This window comes from Notamacropus eugenii, chromosome 5 (assembly GCF_028372415.1).
Source record: "Notamacropus eugenii isolate mMacEug1 chromosome 5, mMacEug1.pri_v2, whole genome shotgun sequence".
Taxonomy (NCBI): domain Eukaryota; kingdom Metazoa; phylum Chordata; class Mammalia; order Diprotodontia; family Macropodidae; genus Notamacropus; species Notamacropus eugenii.
The window spans coordinates 201,559,912-201,582,362 of NC_092876.1; the positions used below are offsets into that span (position 1 = coordinate 201,559,912).

The following is a 22,451-nucleotide window of genomic DNA, read 5'->3' on the forward strand; positions in this document are numbered from 1 at the left end:
TAAGCAAAATGAAGGAAAACAATAGAAATAAAATTTGTGCTATAAGTTTTAGCTATTATCAAACTGTAACTTAAGTTAATCATAATCAGTTCATTCGGGAACATGACTTACAAAGACATTCCAGCATGCAAATTCAGTTCAGCCATTGTATATAATTTCCTCGGGAACATCTGAAAAGTCCTCTACAACAACTGATGGCCTCATAACCTTCTTGCCAATCAAATGCAGAACTAATTTCATTTCTAGAAATGATGCACTGAGGTGATTTTTCTGCTTCTGTAACATAAATTCTCAATATTCAGACCATGACAGACACTATTCTTAAATGAATTATTACCATCAATAATAATGATGATGATGAAAAGTAATATAAGTTCAACAAGCCAAAGTGACTAGTTTAGTAGTTGACACGTGAGAGGCACTTCTTCTCTTTCTTCCTTCCAACATCTGCTTTAGTACTTAAATGTGATTATCAGACTCATTTTACTTATCCCTACAAAAGAATGTAGAAAGTAAACTTTGTTGAAAAATATTTTTAATCCAAACTAGCGTTTTCTTGACATTTTGATTCCTTGGAGTGAATAATTAAGCCACATCTTCTCAAAGGTCTATCCGCAAACCCAGCTAAGTCCCAATTACTTCAACTAGTTAGGTCAAATACAAAAAGCCTTTTACTTTACCTTAACAACAGCACTGTCACCTGTATAAAATAAAGCTGATGAGTTATGAATTCAATGTTAAGTCATGTTAACTCAATCTGTGACAATTACATCTTTCCTATGCTATTGAAATACTAACTTAGCTTCTGAGACTCAATTCACTTCACTAATAAGAAACAGATAAATATATTTTGCTATGTACAGCCAAGAAAAATAGACAGCTACACATAAATAATTTTTTCATGGATTCCTAAGGATACATAGATGTCATGTTAAAAAAAATTGCTATTCACACCTAATTAAAACCATAATTAAAGGCATAAAATAGCCTAGAGAATTAACTTGCCTCTATGTAAGTTGCAGGTTGGGATCAAAAACTATTTTCTTAGTGACAAAGACAGATGAGGAATGCACTTTTGAAATGTGCTGAAACAATTAAGTTTTTTTTTTTGTTTATCACAGAATGACTTAACAGTTTCTTTAATTTGCTCTCCTGCTGAGGAAAGAAAGACCTCTTTTTCTGTTCCGTTGACCTGCCTGCTTACCACCATTGCCTCTCACTGAGCAGATACCCAGACCTTTTTGGGGGGGACCCTAAAGAGGATAATGGGAATAGAAATTGAAAGCAGACAAATCTACAGATGTAGGGGTCTACAGGGGAGGACTGCTCTTATAGCATTGAGAGAATCTTCTTGCTTAGTGGCTCATCAGTTATTATGACCCTCTACAATGAATAAGGATTTTGTATATTCAAATACCTCAACCAGACTTATTCCTGTCATATTAAGCAGAATCTGGGCAAAAATATCTGTAATAGGTCTGATAGATATAAAACTGAAAGTAAGTCCACAACACATTAATGTGTAATGCAATGGCTAGCATGTCAAATTTGGAATCAGAAACATCTGTGTTTGAATCCTACCTCAGACATTTCCAGCTATATGACCCTGGGCAAGTCACTCAAACTCTACCTGTCTCAGATTTCTAATAGGTAAAATAGAGATTTTTGTGGTACGTCACTCAAAAGAGCTGTTGTGAGGGTCAAGTAAGATGTATATGAACTATTTTGCAAATCTTAAAACACTATATAAATGTTCATTATTATTATTATTATTATAACTGATAATGGCCGCAATATTCAATTCTATAGCTAATATTAAATTCCAGAATCCTTCTACCACCGGGGGAGTAGGGGTGGCAAGGAAATCATCTGGTATACAGGAAAAACTATGGAAAATATGCTATTTACCATCAAAAGAATCTCTTTCCAAATGGAGAATATTCACAATGCTATGGATTTCACTGATGTGTAAAATAGAAATACTACTTTTCTTAGGTGGAAAAATGTCTCAAATATGTCAGAACTATGTTTATACCTTGGCAAGTAAAGAATTGACTACTAACTTAAGTAAATGTTTTTTATAATATGGAAAAACTTATTAGTGAGAGTATTTTAAAGAGCTATCAGAAAAAGCCTTTTAAAATTGGTAGTAAACATCCAAAGAGCATTTAAGCCACCATTATCCAATGGGACTGTGAGCTAGAGAGTGCCCCCAGCTGGCCAGAGGTCAATGTGGGTACTGCCAAAATTTGTTGCTGAGGGATGAAATCCAGTGAAATGTAATCCTGGCTAGAATCATCTTGATGGAGGTCATCTGGAAATCCCTTGAGTGAATGCTGGGAGATCAGGTCTAAAAACAGAAGCTGGAATAACCCTGAGGTGAGAGGATGGTTCTTAGGTAGTCTAGTTCTGATTTGCTAGAGAAAGCAATATGCTTGAGGTGATTTCCAGCTGAGCAATGTATTCAATTGGGGAAAACTAAAGAAAGAGAAATGATATGCTAAAAATATTCCCAGAAGGTAACAAGGAAGTCACACAATGGAGACAAGATGTTAATGGCATTTGAAATGCACGGAAAACGGAACAAAGTGACTTAAGCTGACTGGTTCAATTCAACAAGCATTTTACTCTTTGCGGTGGCATTTGCAGGGTACATAAGTGGTACCAAACCCCACTTCACTTGGCAGAAGCATGAACAGTGAACTGGTCAAGCTTTTATACCATTCTTTTTCCTGGAAAGCCTTCCCAAATGTTGGAACTGAATTTTTTAGAGTAATGTTGGTGAAACACCTTGACTAGTGTCAGAATGTGGAGTTGGCTGGAAGGTGCCCAGGCCTGGATTTTTAACTTATTTTCTTGTCAGGTAACAAGGTCCTGAAAGCAACATTTGCTGCAGTTGAAAACAAGATTTCCCATACCACAGACTTCTTTTGGTCTTCAAAAAACTGGGGAAGCATAAGGGAATGGTGGGGAAGGACAGTGGGTAAAACTTGGAGCTAGGTAAGTGTTGTATAATAGTAATAAATGAAATGCAGGATGGTTTCAGAGTGAGTAGAGGACCTTGGATCAGAAGGCTACAAGACCAACTACCTACAAGATGGCTAAAGAACTGGTCCTCCAATTTTCTGGAAAGCAGGTGAAGCAGAGGTTCCTGGTAAACAGCCAACCTGTCCTTCTACCTGGAAGGGTTCCCTCAGAGTATAGTGGTGGCAGCCAGCTACTTATAGGCCACCTTGAGGGTTTCCAGTGTGGTCTGCAATTCAGTCTGGATGATTTCAAAATCTCCTAGGTAACCATCCACAAACTAAGATCAGGGTACAAATGATGGAAACTGGGAAAACAACAGCAGCAATCAGGGTTTGCCAAGAAAGGCTTACTATTGGTGAAAAGATGAATGGTATTCTAACAACAAATCTTCATAGTGGGAATTAGGGTGGTCTAATCATCATGGGAAGAGGTACAGCTTAGGTAGTGATCTAAGGAGCAGTTGGTATTCTCCATTTGCCCAAAGGATTATGAATTATATGAAACAGACAGGTTGATTTTGACTAGAATAACCAGTCTTCAGGTACAGATGAGGTGGGAAGGCAGTTTCTGAAGATTCTGGAAATATAACCAGAGAGCTTCAGTAGCTGTGGGGGAAACACAAGAGAGGAAGTGGACCACATCTGTTTGTATATTGTCCCCTGCCAAGAAAGAGACCTGATTCTATAAGGTCAGCCAATAAAATCCAGAAACAGGGAGGATCAAGGTTGCTGCAAGACAGAAGGGGTGGGAATAGACCTGCTGGTTTCTGCAGTGGGTCTCCGGCCAACCCACTTTTTTACAGGTATATACATGACAGACAAATTCAGAGTGGACCTATATCATCAAAAGTTCTAGGTGACCAGGTGCAGATTTCCAATAGGAAACCACTTTGACAAAGAACAGAAGCATGTATCCTTAAAAAGCATGGAAATGTGGTCACTCATGCACAAAAGATCATCCAAGATGGATTCTTAGGTGTGATGGTTGAATCATTTTGGCCCTTCCAGAAAAAGACTGGCCAGTTCTGGTTATCCTGGGACTTATTTTTTATTTGATTAGTCAAATAGGCTGAAAAGTAGAGTCCACTAGAATTGGGGCTATTTTTGTTCCTGGACTATATGATAACTGGATGTTAATCCCCTATTAAGATGGTATTTAGCATTCCTAGAAATCATTCTTCTTCCCAGATGGAACATTTGGTCTAATATGTTTTAGGCATATATTGTGTTGGACTACAACAGGCAGCTTGCAGGTTAACCTGACAGTCGGTGATTACGTCCAGGTAACCCTCTTGGGTTACATCCATGCAGGATTTAGCCAGAGTTATTGAGACTCCAAGAACAATAGGAGGAGTGCAGTGATGAACTTGCCTCAAAATTCTTGAAAATTTGTTCTACTACGTCCAGATATTAAAATGATTTGGGAATTTTCAACAGGTCAGTGATGAGAACCTAATAATGAGCTGAAGATAACAACCCATAGGAAATGTTCAAGATCTGTCAACTTACTGGTAGCATTTTTATGTTAGAACGTTTATCTTCCAGTGAGCCTTTCCAATACCATACCTACCTATTAGGTGCCCAGGAAATTATAGCTATTTGTTGAATTAGGACATTTGAACTTCCCAGAGCTGGTGATTGTGAAAGTATACTAGAACCAGATGGACTACTTGGACATGGCAGTTAGGGCCCTGTAAGAAGCTGAAGGTGTCATGTACCTATGCTACCACTTTACAACTTAATTATATCTTAGAAGATGGAGTTCACAACATATTGAAGCATAGTTGAAAGATTAAATAAGCTGAAGGGTATGGCTATGTTCCTAATATGCAAATGGGATTTGGAAGAGATTTTTCTATCCATCCCACTTGCCAACATGGACCTCCAACTTGATAAAAAGAGGCTCACTTCAACTGGTTCAGAAAGTCCAAGAAGAGAAGTAGCAATAACTAACTCCTTATTGTAATGGCAGTGGGGGTTCAATCATTGTGACACAAACAGACCTTGTTCTTTTTTCATAGAGCACTAGTATTCTAGTGCAAAAAGTCTGTAGGGGTTGATCTCCAAAAAACTCAGAAAACCTAGAACTTGAGTTCTAATATGGCACAGAAGGTGCCACAACAGCCAAGTCTAACACACAGCAATATCAGGAGAAAGTGATTCTTTACTATTGAAACATTTCCCCTATTTAAACAATATTTCCTGGGGAGTAATGGGCTAAAAGCTGAAGGGGTAATGTGGATGGCGGTAGCTTAGAATGGGTATTAAAGCACTACTGGAGGCAGTAAGAGTTGAATAAGGCTCCAAGAAATATGGATATCATATAAGAAAAACCTCAGGATCCTGAGTACATCCAGGAATAGTAGAAATTTGGTGACTCCAGAGGTAATGACTTCTCGATCTACAGGGGAAGGTTTTGTACATTACTGAGCTTACCTAGAGAGAGCATCTGTCTAGGGTTTCCATGACCACAGGTGAAGCATGCCCATGATTTCTAGTTGCCCCTCAGTTCATGAGGGTCTACATCCAGAGTTTATGGTAGCCATGAAGCCCCAGATAGGAAAAGCTGATCCACCAGCTAAGCCCCTACTGATGGAGGCTAGGAACTGAGAGAGTTCCACAGAAGGCTTAGTCACTGAAGAACCTGGCCATTTCCTGTTTCAGTCCTTGGGTCTTTAGTGGGTCGGTCTGTGGAACAGTATCCTGTCAAGCTAAAGTACAAACAAATTTTTGCCAAGCAAGTATGCATTCAACAAGATAAGTTATGACTTGAGCCAACACTGAGATTACTGTCTTGTACTGGTGCCTGGGGCAACAAGCAGGGTCCACCCCCATAGATGGGTTCATGTATTATTTTCGGAGAGATTACGATGGCCTTTGATCTTTGTGCACCACTGCAGGGTAGGTGATTTGTTTTTGACTAGAGTAAGGAACTGTTTGAAAAGCACAGCTTCATTCTTTCTTAGGTTTATTGAAGAAGATTCAGGACTCAGCATAAATAATATCTGACCATGGCTCCACTGAGACTGCAACTGCCTGAAGTGTACATCTTGTCAAATACTCATTGAATCTCCTGGATGGCAGCATTCAAATTTCCTAGCAATAAGTCATCAGTTAAGGAGGACATGGTTCGTAACTAGTATGATCTAAGTGACATGACAAAATGAACTCTACCTTGGTCCAGGAAGTGGGGAATGGAGCTCTAGAACACCAAGATGTGTTTATTGTGCTCTATAATTTTTTGCATTAGCTGCTTTGCCAGGCTTTGGAAGGGAGACCTTTCCTGAAGTGCTCTGAGAGCCATGTTTTTCCTTCTTGTGGCTTGCCAATAGTGCTGTAGATTTGCATTCTTTGCTTGTAATTGGTCCAAATTAACCTACAAGGTATGATCCCTCTGCTGGAATAAACTTAATTCATTCGGTATCTAATACAATGATGTTTTCTGTTAAATCCTCTATGCCCACTTGGGAATAGAAGCAAAACAAAATGCTCAGACTGTGGTCAGAGAAGCATCCCCAAGTGGCCAAAACATGAATTGGCATGAGCTTTATGAGAAGATTCCTCCTAGGAGAAGAAAATCCTGGAAATGTAGCCTGGAGGAGTTGGATAAAACACAATAATGCAGGTCAACTGGAAATCCATCAAGAGAGATCCTAGAAGATACAGTCTGGAGGCAGAAGTTGGGAGTCTCAGTGAGATGAGAAAAAGGACCTAAAGCAATTTAGGTCAGATCTGCCAGGGACAGTAGGGCAATTACGTTGGGGCAATTCAGAGGTCAGCAACAAAATTTGCAGGAATAAATTGGGAAAGACAAAGAAGCAGGTCATAAGACAAAAATGGAACCTAGACAAGTATAGGGAAAAATAAAGCTGCAGGGTTGAGGCAGGAACAGGAGAGAAAATGGAATGAAAGTGCCTAGTCTTCAAAAGAATTTTGTTTTGACTTTTTCTAAGACATCTGGTTAAAACTTGGATGCTAATGATGACCCTGCCTTTTGGAAGGAAGCAAAACAAGTTAGGTCAAGCTCTTTTTGCATTATGAACTCCAAAACTGTGGAGAATTCAATAATATCAACAAATTTTGAACTTCTACAATGGGCAAGGAACTGTTATTAAGATCGAGCATTAGAAACACTTTCTTTTTCAAATTCAGGTTTTAGGCTTTTACTACTTTCCTCACTTGTATCCATTTACAGAATCTGTTGATGTATATCCCGCATCTCCAACGGGCATGGAAACTAAATTTTCATCATTCTCATCTTCTGAGTAACGTCTTTCACTTTCAGATGTGCCCTCATCCTCTGGCACAGGATGAGTTAAGGTTCCATATGATCCTTTCTCCATGGAGTTACCTCACCTGAGAATAAATTGTAGTGCTCTTCAAAACACACCACGTAGAAAAGACTTTATTTTAGATGTTAAAAAAAGCTTTACGTAACTATCCATATACCCTAATCTTGCTACCAAAGTAACAAGTGTGTAGTCTACATACAGTATCATATACAGCACAATCGTAACACTGTATTTAATAGTTCAGAGTGTACTCTTTTTAAAAGCCAAGATAAAGGAAAAATTTTCACAAAATCACAAGCTCTTTTATACCCTACATCTTACAAAGTCTACAAAATTTTTCCCCAAAGAACTATTCATAAAAATCCTTGAAATTTTAATGGTTAGATTACTGTACCTGTGGCACCTAGGTGAATTCCATTAGTGAATTTCCACAAACCTATCCTTTCATATGCACAGAACCACTCATCTGCAGATGTTCAAACTGTCTTGTTCATGATCACACAGTCAATGTGTGTCAGGGTTAGGATCTGAATCCAGGTTTTCCTATGCCATGTTGCTTCTCAAGAATTCTTTTTTTTTTTTTAAATCCGTTATTGGTGGGAAAACTCCAAGTTTGTTTGAACTTTGCATCAAATAAGTCCAATGAGGACCTAGATTTCAAGAAATCTACTGTGGCTGCTTTTCTTTATTTTCAAGGCTCTCAGGTATGTAGAGAGAGCTGCAGATGAGTGACCTCTATTTACATGAAGTGTCACTGTATGTATTTATATGTTATGATCCTGTTGTGAATCTCATCTCAAGTGCAACCTTCACTTGCCTATCTGCAAATGGTTCTAGCTGATAATTGAAGATACATGGAAAAATTCAAATCCTGGTAAGGATAGGTCAGATATTGAATGGGTCTGAGTCTTCCATCTGGCTTTCAGCATTTGAACTGCACACCCTAAATTCTTTAATTGTTATACTTGTCCTTCAAAGCTGATGAGACTATCAAATGTATGTGGTTAAAGAGATGAAATGTGTGATTAAAATGATCATTGTGCTTCCCACTCTATGCATGTGTGGATACTGTCTTTCAATATATGGCTACAGTCAGTCACTGTTGGACCCCTTTCCTATTCTGCCACACAGGATGCACAATACCTACTCTGGTCAGAAAGAACTCCATCTCTTATGAGTTATGTTGAATATGGTCTTATCTGTTGTTTCACAGCATTACAGGGTTAAGTTGCATTGCTTTAAGTTCATAAAAACAGAGTTAAGAGCTAAAAGTGACCTTAGAGGCCATCTAGTAAAAATTCCTTTTATAAATGAGGAAACTGTAGCCTAGCGAGGTTGTGACTTGCCCAGTGTCACCAAGAGCCAGGATTCAAATTCAGTTGTGCTTAAAGTAAGTTCCTGTGACTTTCTGGTTCTGCTTAAATTGTCTAATTTACATCATTTGTTTTGTAATTCTAATGCCATTTAGCTGTAGAACAAACACATCTGGCACAGCATAGTTGTATGACCTCATGCAGGCAGACAGACAGGTTGTGTTAATGGTAATCCTATTACACCAAAATGGGTCACTGCCCTGAAGACATTAGGTGACAGAAGGTGACACCTGAGGCAGGTCGAGGTCTCCTAACTATAAACATGGAGATAATGCAGACATTCAGCTGTGTTTAGCTTGAGGTATTTATACCATACTGCTGACCTTCAAGTGATGAGCTCATTGATTTCTAAAATTTTTACTTGGGATTTTTAAAATGGGATTTTGATGGAATTTAAAATTTTTACAATGGGATTTTGAACATTTTTGCATCTTTGAATATCAATACTTGTAGTAAACAGCATGGAAGCCAGGCAGATAAATGTAGTGACAGTTTTCTACTCTGTAATGCTGGTGAAAATCCTGGGCTATAGGTAGGATTTTCATAATCTCAATGTCATTCCTATAACATAATATGCATTCCATGCACGCACACATGATCCTCTACATGTCTTCTAGTATGACTGAAATGTGCAGTTTTTACCATAGAGTAAACAGCACTAACTTGTATAGCTGTCCTAAAAACCCTGGAAGCTGGTTTTTATTAACTTGGGTGAGTTTTAGAGAAGACTGAACATGAAGTCTAATACCAATTTCCAGATTCCTTAAGATGTTGACTACAACTATATATATATATACACACACACACACACACGTATATATACATATATGTGTATATGTATGTATGTATGTATGTATATATGTATATGTATGTATGCATGTATATACACACACTATATATATACATATACATACACACACAGGACTAAATAAAACCTGCTTTTATATGTATATATATATATATATGTGTGTGTATAGTTTACTTTGTGAGAAAGGACCGAAAGGGATTTCCAGCCAATTTGGATGCCCAAATAGAGGAAGCCCAGCTCCCACATTTCTACTCCAATGAAAACCTAAAAAACAGGATCAAAACAAATAATGATCAAGTAATCCAACGAGGAACTATTTTAAGAACCTTCACCTACCCAAGAACTGTAAAAAAAAAAAAAAAAAAGAGTCAGTCAGAAGTCCACGGGCAATGGGAAAAGGAGCCAAGCCAGGATAGCAGCTATCATCATGGGTCAACAAACCAGAGGTCTCCCAGCACAACAGAGGAGGATCAGAGTCTACAAAGCTCTGTATCTGGAGGCAGCAAGAATGAAGACCTCCCATCAGAAATCCCTAGTGCGGATTGTGGAAGCAAATAGAAGCAGCAAAGACTAGTATGAAAGAAGCACTTCAGACTGCAGCTCCCCAGGCTCAGGAGCTCCAAAGTTCCTAGCACTCTGTTCTGAGATGCCCAGAGAGGGCCCTGATGATCCAGTATCTTGAACTGCAAAAGCACAGAGGGGTATAGAACCTACCAGCACTTTTAGTATGGATATATCCCAGGAGGTAAAGGTCAGCAGAGGAGCTCAGGTGACACAGGTAAAAATGAAGTAGGGCTGACCAGCTCACCCAAAAGTCCAGTAGGTGAGAATGGCACCAGAAAGAAGCTCCAATTCAGCAACTCAGGCTGGAAACGTGAATAAAAAGAAGCCACTGACCACTATAAGAAATGATCCAGAATCACCAGAAAATCCATCTAAAAAGAGAGCAATTCTATAAGTACACTAAGAAACAAAAGAATTAAGTGGATTTCCCAGTCATCTTCTCCAGCAGGTTGGCCCCTCCATCATCCTCACTGACTAAATCAGCTGGTTCCCTGCTGCCTACATCCTTGAAAAATCCTTGTTTGCTGCATCCATCTCTGCTATCATCCCTCTCCCTCCCTTCTGTGGCTTAACCTCCTTTGAAGAAAGTCATTTACAATCAACGCCTCCACTGCCTCTCCTCTCACTCTTCTAAACTGTCTGTAGTCTGATTTCTGAACTCATCATTCAACTGAAACTGCTCTTTCCAAAGTTATCAATGATCTCTATTGCCAAATCTAATTCTTTTCTCAATCTTAATCATTCTTGACCTCTCTTTAGCCTACGACTCTGTCAATGACCTTTTGGATTCTCTTTTATTTTTTGGGGGGGGGTTTCTAGGATTTTGGTTTTCTGGGTTTAGGTTTCTAGGTTTTCTCTAAACGTTATCCTCCCTAGCTGAGCATTTCTCAGTTTCTTTTGCTGGATCTTCATCCCAGTCACAATCACTAACTCCTGGATGTTCTTTTCTTCTCCCTTTACTAACTCCCTTGAGGATCTCATCAGCTCCCATGGATTTAACTATCATTTCCATGCAGATGACTCTCAGATCTGTTGATTTATTCTTAACCTCCAGACCTGCACATCTAAATGCCATTGGACATCTTGAACTTAACATTTACATAGCACTTACTATGTGCCAGGTACTGTGCAAAGCATGTTACAATTATCATTTCATTTGGTCCTCACAACAAACTCAGGAGGTAGGTGCTATTATTATCTCCAGTTTACAGATGAGGAAACTGAGGCAGAGGTTAAGTGACTTGCCCAAGGTCACACAGCTAGTAAGTATATGAGGCTGGATTTAAACTCAGGTCTTCTGCAGACCTGTATACCTAACACCAGCATCATTAAGGTTACAAACCTTCCTACTTCCAAATTTCCCTATTTCTGTCAATGGCACCACTATTCTTCTAGTCACTCTGGCTTTGCTGTTATCACACTCTCTCTTACCCTACATATCTAAGTCAGCGGTTAAACTATGTCACTTCTATAGCCACAATATCTCCTGCACTCATCTCCTTACCTCTTTTCACACTGCCACCACCCATATTCAGGCACTTATGACCTCCATGATTTCCCTGACTTGTCTCTGCCCTCCCCAAACCAAATGATAGTTACTCAAGTACAGGTCTGACCACATTATCTTTCTACTCAATAAGCTCCAATGGCTAGAATCAAATATAGTTTCCTTTGATTAGTCCTTAAAGCACTTTACCATCTGGCCCTAACCTGTCTTTCTACAGTGGTTATCCACTGCTCCCCTTCAAATACTCACTGATCTAAATAAACCTTGGCCTACTTAGTGTTCCCAGGTACAGGATTCCAGCCCTGTATCTGCGCAGGCTGTTGTGGTCCACACCTGAAATGCTCTTGTTCATCTTCCTCTTCACCCCTTAAAAATTCTTTGCTTCCTTTCTTTCCTCAAGCATCACCTTCAACATGACACAGTTTCTGACAGCTCTAGCCGGTAATGCCCCACCCTCCACCTGTTACTATTTAATCTTGTTTTTATTTGGCATACACTTTTAAGTGCATCATTTCCTCTCTCCAACTTCACAGAATGAGAGGTCTTCCAATGTGGACTTCTCCCCATTTTTTTTTTTATCTAAGTGTTTTTGTCCTGCCCCAGACAACTACCAACTCCATGTCCTGGGGCAAATCACTTAGCAAGGAGTGGGGAACCTGTGGTCCTCTAGGTCTTCAACTTCAGCCCTTTGATTGAATCCAAACTTCCAATTTGTTCTGTGAAGTTTGGAATCAGTCAAAGGGCCACACTTGAGGACTTAAGAGGGTCATAGGTTTTCCACCCCTGCAACTCTTGGTTAAAATTTCCCTATCTGAACTTTGAGTACATTAAACTGAGAAGTTTTTGCACAACCAAACCCAATGCAACCAAAATCCGGAGGGATGTAGTAAATTGGGAAAAAATTTTTACAGCTAAGCTCGGGGATAAAGGCCTCATTTCTAGAATATACAGAGAACTGACCCAAATGTATAATCATACAAGTCATTCCCCAATTGATAAATGGTCAAAGGATATGAACAGGCAATTTTCAGAGGAAGAAATTAAAGCTATCTATAATCATATGAAAAAATGCTCTAAATCACTATTGGTTAGAGAGATGCAAATCAAAACAACTCTGAGGTACCACATCACACCTATAAGATTGGCAAACATGACAGAACAAGAAAATGATAAATGCTGGAGAGGATGTGGGAGAGTTGGAACACTAATTCATTGTTGGTGGAGCTGTGAGCGCATCCAACCATTCTGGAGAGCAATTTGGAACTATGCCCAAAGGGCTACAAAAATGTGCATACCCTTTGACCCAGCAATATGGCTACTAGGACTATATCCCCAAGAGATCATAAAAATGGGAAAGGGTCCCACATGTACAAAAATATTTATAGCAGCACTCTATGTAGTTGCCAAAAACTGGAAGTCAGGGGGATGTCCATCAATTGGGGAATGGCTGAATAAATTATGGCATATGAATGTAATGGAGTACTATTGTGCCATAAGAAATGATGAACAAGAAGACTTCAGAGAGGCCTGGAAGGACTTATATGACCTGATGCTGAGTGAAAGGAGCAGAACCAGGAGAACTTTATGCACAGCAACAACCACAGTGTGTGAGAGTTTTTTCTGGTAGACTTAGATTTTTGTAATAACACAAGAACTTCTGAAAAAAAAAAAATCCCAATGGTGGACCTCAAGGCAAAATGCTTTCCACACTCAGAGAGAGAAATATGGAAGTCACTCACATAATGTAGCAGATCATGTTTGTGTATGTGTATCTGTTTGTGTATCATGTTCTGATTTGTTATACGGATTCTTTCATCTATCTTAGTCTGACTACATAGCATGACTATAGTGAAAATATACTCAATAGGAAAGTATATGTAGAATCTATACAGAATTGTATGCAGTCGTGGGGAGGGAGGGAGGTAGTGGGGGGTGGGTGGGGAGGGATAAAATCGCAATTGTATGGCAGTGATTGTTAAACATTAAAAAAAATAAAAAATAAAAAAAATAAATAAATAAAAATTTCCCTATCTGCAAAATAGGCCCACCTACCTCTCAGGGTTGTTGTGAAGATCAAGTGAGATACTTTATGTAAAGGTCTCTGCAAATCTTAAAGCACTACCTAATTGCTATTCCAGTCATTGTTATGCACTCCAAGTACTACTAGTACAGTGGTTGACACACAGCATGTGCTTAACAAATGCTTGGTGATTATGAGGGGACACCAATTAGGCAGTGATTACAATATAGTCCAGGTGAGAAGGGATGAAGGCAACAGCCCATATAAATTGAGAGAAGGGGTCAAAGGTATAAGAGTTGTGTTAGAGGTGGACAGGGCAAATGGAATGGGTATCTCAGACAAGGAGGTGAGTAGTCAAGAGTAATGATGAGGTTGTGAAGTTGGGAGACTGAAAGAATGGTGGTGGCCTTAGTGGAAATAGAGAAGTTGAGAAGTAGAGAGGGTTTAGGGATGTTTGTGGAGAGGAAGATGCCTGTTTGGAACATGCAGCATTTGAGATGTCTAATGTAATATCCAATGAGCATCTGGTGATGTGAAACCAGAGCTTGGAAGAATAGGGCTGGAGCCATAGATGTGTAAATCATCTGCAAAGAGATAATAATCAAACAGAAGGAGGTGAAAAAGCCACTAAGTGAAAGAAGGTAGAAACAGGTGGCCCAGGATAGGATCTCGGGGTGCACGTACTTAGCAGGAATGACGTGGATGACAAGGCAGCAAGGAAGATTGAGGAGCAATGAGTTATCTAACATAGGAACCATGAGAACCCCAAGAAGAAATAGTATCCAAGAGGGAAACAGCTATCAATACCATCAAATGCTAGATTCCAGATGGACAGACAAATACTGGTTAGTAATGAAGAAATCACTCATGACTGAAACTTCAAAGGTACTCACACCCTGAGAAGAAACAATAGGCTCAAGAGTCCAGACTGAAACAATTTATTTGAACATGGTCAATATAGTAATTTGTATGGCTTGACTATACATGTCTCCATGAACAGCCAAACAAATATTTTGTTTTTCTTGCTCTTTCTGATGGGGGTAGCAGGGAGGGGAGGAGAGGGGGATCTTTGTTTGAAACAAGTAAAATTTAATTTTAAAAAGATCACAGGAGATTGTCTCTGAAAGTACTTGTCATAATGAGAGGATATAAATTGTCAAGAGAAGCCTAAATATTAAATTTACTGTAATCCAGGATTTCTTCTTAGAAACCTAAAGAACAGATCTGAAGGCTGGGTGTTGAGTACATACAATCATATTTAGAGATAAACTGGCAAGTAAACAATATCCTATTGTCTATCAATCTGGGCATCTTTTCTTCTATCCAGGACCATATATCCCACTAATTCTCTAGCACTCAATATGCTCTTAGTTCTTTTCATTACATAAGCAGAATTTTTAATATGGAACTTCTAGTAGGTGAGCTCTCAACCAATTGTGGCTTCTGTTTCTAATTAGAGAGAGGGTTGTTTTCTAACAATCCCTTCCAAACCTAAAACACTATGAAGTCTCTCCCCCAATCTCTCAATTCTCAGAATAAAAGAATTTTACCCCATTCAAATCTGTGCTTGAACCAACCAATGCAAAATGCCCAGACCAAATCTTATATTTAACTAAAATTCTTTTCCTGTATCAACGACATTTATTCCAATATACATACTATATGTTACCCCAATTGACAACTTATTGATAGTCAATAAACATTTATTAAGCAACAGAAATACAAAATCTGTTAAATGTCCCTTTTGTCCCTATCTCCACTATCATACATGATCTTGTGAAAATTAGTTTTCCTCAACTGTAAAAATGGTGAGGTAGGATGGGGTAGATGATCTACCTTTCCAGTCTTAAAATTCTGTAATTCTACATTTTTCACATCTCTCAGTTTCCTAGACTGGGAACAATATTAATCTATTCCTAAGGTTAATGCTTTTCCTCCTTAAATACTGCTTAAAGATAAAAGTCTCCGAGGTTCACAATTAAAGACATCTGATCTGGTAGCGGAAAGTAGACAACAAATATTTATTAAGAACCTACTTAACAGGTGCCAAGCACTAAAAGGAAAAAACAAAACTCAAGTAGGTTCAATCACTTGCTTTATCCCAGCATTTTTTTCATATAAAAATTAAAGGAATCCCTTGACCGTAAGCTAGTAAGTCTTCATACACCATTTAAATGCTTTTCTTATAAACATAGGAATGCTGAACTCTTGCACATCACTCATTCATGAAGTAATACTAAATGACTATTACTTTATTGCTCTTTAAGTTCTGGGTTTAATTACTGATAGTATGAAGCTAAAAAAGCATAAAAAAATCTTTTTTTTTTCTTTAAGAGGAAATAATTGCAATAGTAATGTTGTAAATGACAACAGAATGCTTCCAATCCTTTAAAATACATACATAAAAAACTTTATTTTTACATATATTCAGCAGACTGAAATAATTTCCATGACTTCTATCAGCAAATTTAGATGAATCATGAAAGTTAAAAAAAGATGGGTACAGACAAATGGTGTGGAGAATAAGATTTCAGGAAAGATTGACTATTAACTTAACGAAACTAAAAGGTAATAGGTAGCTCACATATTTGAACAATCTCAACACTCAACAATTTAGGTGCAACTTATTAAAATTATAGAAAATATCAAAACAAGTATGCTTAAAATTGTAAATATTTTACCCCATTCCAAGATATCAACCAAGTGTACATAATTCCTAACAATAAGCAATATACTAAAAGGACTTTAAAACCTTTTACAAAGTACTTCCATGCCAGTAGCTTGCCTGAAGGTCAGGAAGCTCCATATACTTAGATGCTTTACTATAACTCATTACTCCAACACTAGACTCATAAAACAAGGTACAATTAGCAGAGTTGAGTACAAAGGGACAAAGAGATTACCTAACAGCTCTTCAGACACCCATATACCACCCCATCCTTTCATTCTGAGATCAAAATGAAGTAGCTGATAAATCAGGTGCAACCAAAACGCTGTCCTGCTTTATTATTTTTCAATACCCTTCACCAGAAACACCCTTATCACTACACTGTAAAAGCTGTGAGGGATCTTTCTGATGTGAACAAAATTTAAATAGTGGCTTTAAAACCTTCTGCCTTTTCCTCAGCTGTTTTTCTATACAACATCTTGATTTACAGTATCTAAAGGTCTTAAGGTCTATTTGTCCATTCCAAACAGACACCACATAAAACCACAAGCACTGTTCTGAGGATCGTAAAGAAATTTGTTGAGAAATAGAGATTAATATAAACATTTCCTAGAATGAACTGAAATTTTAAACTGAAGGGGAAAATGGGGGAGGAGGAAAGTATGGTGAGGTGATAACAAGTAAAAAAAAATGCAAGTAATGAATAAAACAGAAAAATGAGAAATGAGTAAAGGCAGATCATGAGAGAATGGATATATAACCTCCAAAATGTTCCATTAATTTATTATACTCAGAAGTAGAGGAGAAAACCTAAGATATCAAGAGCACAATAAGAAAGAGGGAGACAAAGTTGTAGGCAAAAATTATCATCTTTGGAAAAAAGTTAACTAATTTTTACCTGTCCCCACATCTAAAAAGACAACTAGAACTCTAAACATAAATATTCCAAACTATATATTTCAATGACCATTATAAAACCAGAATACATTTTAAAATACAAATCTACAGGCTATTTTTATTTCTTTAATTGATGATGGAATTTTTTAAAAAAGCAACAGTAACCTTTAAAAATTCAAAGTATATTTTCAAAGATTTTTCTAATTCACCACTTTAGAAAGAATGTGAGACTATTAACAACTATAAAGACAATCTTTGATTAAGGCCTTGGTTACTCAATAGATACCTAGTCAATGTGACTCAAAGTTGTTCTAAAATTAAAGCAAAGACTAAGCATGTGTGTTAAATTAATGAGAAATGGATGATTCAAATTCTATTTGATCTTATGTTTTTTTCTGAAATAGTTATTGTGCATCTGACTGCCTCCCTTTTAGGATGTGTACATAATTTCATTCAAGGGGAAGCATAAAATTTTATTTCCAAGGGCTATGTATTTTAACTTTTCATTCTTAGTCTCTCAAGGATTAGATCAGGTGAAAAATTATTTTCTCACTTTTAAACATTTAAATTATGCAATTCATTCTGGTCTATGTGTAAATGGTAGACATAAAAATGCAACTTGTTTTCTGACTTATGACACTGAGATAATAAGATTTTTCAGGCATCCACTTTTAAAATATTATCAACTACCACAAAAGTAAATATTTCTTTGAACTAAAACACCTCACAATTTGAACCCAAATGTTTAACAATTTCTTTTCCAAAGGCAAAATAAGGCCACAAGTCAGGGCAGTTTCACATAGCTACTGCTCTACCCTCTCTGAAGACCTATCTATTGTAACAAACTTACTACTAGCTAACTCCTATTTGTCCTGAAGTTTATACTTTCATTAGAAACATGGAAGAAAAATCTCACGTAAATTTCTAATAGAGCATCAGATTTTCTCACTCTGAACCCCATTTTGAAAATTAATCCAATCCCATCTACTTGCTCTCAATTTATGTGAATGGCTTTTTAACAGTAAAACCACCTACTGTTTCCTTGTACAGTACTGGTGACAACTGGCTTTAACTTGAGTTATTTGAGTATTTAATTCAGGTTTAGAAAACTGAACATATACTTACTTCAGTCATACTTTCATACTAGATAAAGATGCAACCAAGTTGGCAACCAATCACTCAAGGTGCTAACCTGGATACTTTGGCAATAATGATTAAAAACTACTTTTCTTCAACATTTTCCACTAACTGTATACCACTACTGATTCTGAAAATATTTTCAAATCTAGTATCAGAAAAAAAAATCAGCCATTTCTCTAATAACAAACAATAGTTCCCCAACTAGTCATGATCTCTCAGAAGCTTAATCCAATGTAGAATATAGAAAATCCTAAACAGATTACATTACTAACCAGTATCTACTTCCAAATATTTGAACTCCAACAGCCCACAAAAAATACAACCCAGTCTTTTGCAAACAATATTTTAAAGAGAGAGTTTATAAACAAGACTAAGATTCCAGTTAAGCAGGCACAGCACAAGGAGTAAAGAATATTAATTCAAAACAAAGAAAAAAGACAAATATAACCAAGTTCAACTTGAGAGACCATGCAAGTGGGTTTTTCTGTTTGTTTTTTTGCTTTTTTAAAAAAATACCACCAGGATTTATGGCACCTAAAAATCTTGCAAGTTAGTTTATCCCAGGGGCACAAATATTTATATAAAACCTATGAAAAATGTAGCTAAGAACTGTGATATACTTTACAGCAGCAATTCACTCATATAAATGACCAAAGTAGGATGTCTGCTATAAATTTTAGACTCAGGTTAGGCAGGGAGTGCTGGGAGATAATACACAATATGATCTAATTAAAAATAAATTAATTAACTCTGCTGGGCAGGGAGGGGAGCAGCCACAAAGATACTGTCAATACAACCTAAAAAAATTTCATATTTGTAATTTAACTATTTCACTGTTAGGTGATCACCTAAAATATTAATTTGGAAACCTAAGTTAAACAGATCACTTGTCTATCCTTTTCTAATGTTACTATGCAGAAAGTGAGAAGGGAAGTCATAATTAACCAGAATAATTTTTTTTGTTTTTACCAAAAACTGTTACTTTGGCCCTTGTTACTAAAAATTTTCTTTAAAAATATATTCCCTTGTGGGTCTTACTATATATGGTCTAACTAAGGTAATTAAATCTTTATTTGATGCTTCAGATTTTTGAATGATCATTTTGGAGTATCATGGATATAAAGACTGAAAGATTAGGTCTATAGTAGATTATAGGAAAGGGGGCTGAATCAATAGTAATCACAAGATATACCCTATGACCCTGTTTTCCTGTTACTTGCCTCTTGTTCCTAAAACTAAGTGTGGATTACTATATTCTGTTTCCTAAGAAAAACTGTGAAGGGGACAGAAGCCAAAGGAGGAAAAAAAAAAAAGATGAGTTCTGTTTTCTTCCCTGCAGAAACTCAAACTCACTTCTATTGACTCCCATATGTGACAGTGTACTTTAGAAATATGGTACTTTGGAAATAAGATTATAATAAGTACTCTTCTGAGAAAAAAGAAAATATGGAACATGAGTCGGCACATGTCTGTATTTATATATTCAGATACCCAGATATATGCTGAACAAGAGTGAAGTAACACTCATTCAAAACTAAACATGGCACTGAATTGCACAAATATGTAAACCCTGAGGTAACTTCCCTAAAGCCTGCTTCAATATTGCATCTAATTTTAAATACTATGATGCAAAAGTGATGAAGAGGAAAGAATTGAGAGGCTAAGTTTAACAGAATGGCAAAATATTAAGAAGCAGCAGAAAAAAAAGGTGCAAAAATTGGGAATGCTGGATTTAGAACAAAAGCTTTAAGGATATAGACAGTTTTTAATTGGCAATGGATGTTAAATATGACATACTTATAACTTATGAAGGGGAATTATAAATGTACAATGCCATCAAGTCCTCTATAAAGCTCTAGGGCTTCATCAGGTAATCCTGAGCACTTGATGGCTATGTAAGAGGAACACAAGTTCTGATGGGCCCTTTCTAGCACCCAGCAACGGGTCATTTGCCCTACTGATCAAGGACAAAGCTAGGTAAGTTGGAAAAGGCTTTTTAATATAAAGTTGGCCATTTGGTAATAAACTGTTCTGGCCACAGCAACTCATAAACCATCTCCTATGGCACAGAAGGTTTGTAATTGCATGGATGCACATTTTATACACCAGTAAATCACAGGTTTCTTTTAAAAAATTTTACTGCTTTTGAAGGAAATTTGAAGGGAATAATGAAGGAGCTTGCTGGAGACCTTAAAGAATAGAAAAGATCCAGGGCAACTGTACAAAGGCAGTAGAAAAGGCAATTGGAATCAAGAGACCAAAAGTTGGGTTTGAATCTTCTCTCTTGTTTGAAGCTTTGAGCTACATAGACAAAACACTTCACCTTCCTGGGGCTCAGTTTTCTTAAGTATGAAATTAAAAGACTGTACTAAATGATCCCTCCAGTGTGTATAAAGGGGTAGTAATTAGGGATGGAAGAATTTAGTGGTGTCTGATTGTAAAGGGTCTCAATGTTTAGTTTGAACTTACTCAAATCCTGAGCTTAGCACAGTACCTGGTACATAGTAAACATTTTATAAACGCCTTTTCATTTATCTATCAGTTCATTCTAGCTCTGTACATGATTATTAGACTTTGCCTGAAATTAAGAGGGGTGAATTATATTAACTTAGAGTGTTATTTTACAATTTTAATTGATGGAATTCTAATTCAATATAAATTGTTGCTCAAGAAATATAAGGTGCTCCGTATTTTAAAAAAAAGTGGCAAAAGCAAAATATCCTAGGGCAAAATTTTATTACAAATCTAAGGGACTATTCAATTTATTTTTAAAATTAAAATCTACTGGTTGGAATTTAGAAATGTTTCGGTGGACACATTTGTAGAAACAATATTTTCCCCACATGAAGAAATGAGAACCATATAAAATATTAGAATACACTGTAACAAGTCAGCTATGTTTTGCATGTTCCAAGTTGTTTGTGAGGAAGAATAGTAAATATTTTATCTATAACCCATTTTTACAATAAACTTATTAAAAACTGCTCAATGGTTCCTACTTTGGACATCAAAATTATTTAAGATTCAACTGAAGTAAAGAATTCTGTTTCACACCACACTATTCAGATGTTCTGCTAAAACCAAAACTAGTACAATAAAAATTATTAAAAATAATGTACAATTTATATACTATTTTTTATTTACATTTTAAAATTTAAACAGTTTTCTGGGAATAAACTCTGTGAGGTAATGATGGTTCTTTTTTTATTAGACTTGAACCTATTTAAAAACCTCCAGAAAGTCTCAATGCTTGTTTTTTAAGGGTAAGCCACAAGCCCATTTTAGTTGAAAGCAGACTGAATATTAGTTATTTTGCAACATCAAAGTGATTCCACGAGTCTACACAGCCTCCCCACCTCTGTCTTCGAAGTCTCTCAGACCTTCTATGTGGAGGTTCCACTGAATTCATTACAATAGAGATGGACATTTTATATTCATAATGATCCAACATCTGTGCAATCTTTTCACGAGATACCCCATGTTTATTCCTCCTATAAAAAAAGAAGAATGTTTACAATTTTAAAAAATACAGCTTGTTTATATATTAAAGATTGGCAGAATACCAAGTGTTAGGTTTTTGTATTTTAAAAACTGACATTATGTAAGACAGTCCATCTATATACATTTTAGATGCAACAGTTAAAAATTGTACAGCACTTCATAGGAAAAAGTTAATTATCACTGAAATCTAATCTTCTGCAGCTTATGAAATACCAATTTAAAAACTGAACATTATTAGGACTCTCATGATGCTATTCCAAGTATTTTAAACACATTACTTAAAATCATCCACTGAACAGAAACAAAAACTTTAATATTTTAACTCTAACCTAAAACTATCCTTTGTAAATAAAATACCTATTGAATTGTTTCACTGACAATTTAGTAATCTGAAAATTTTCATACTTTTAAGCAAAATCAATAGTTCTTCCTCCATTTTGTTTAAGTTAAATGAACTAAAAATTCCTCTATAAGACTGAATTGTTTGAAAAGATTCATTCGAAGATTGGAAACCTGAAATAGCTTTATATAATCACTACATGATTAGGATCATCATTTTATTTTCTCATGCTTAATAGGAAGGCAAGCTATCCTAGTAATATCAAAAGAAGGTAATATAATTCTAGTGCATTTAAAATATTGAATTATTGATATT

General features: G+C 36.6%; 1 protein-coding gene across 11 annotated transcripts in view; it reads right to left on the bottom strand.

Moving 5' to 3' along the window:
• LOC140505674 (uncharacterized) overlaps positions 1-22,451 on the bottom strand; it is a 71,347-nt gene that overhangs the window by 26,745 nt on the left and 22,151 nt on the right. For 10 of the 11 annotated variants that reach the window (XR_011967604.1, XR_011967605.1, XR_011967606.1 and 7 more), the window contains exon 6: positions 21,652-21,786. The exons of the other annotated variant lie outside the window; for it this stretch is intronic. Coding sequence is in view for 7 of the 10 variants with exons in the window: in XM_072611885.1 (XP_072467986.1) it covers positions 21,652-21,786 (135 nt within the window). In the remaining 3 variants the exon portion in view is untranslated. The remainder of the gene's footprint in view (positions 1-21,651; positions 21,787-22,451) is intronic. 11 annotated transcript variants of the gene reach the window in all.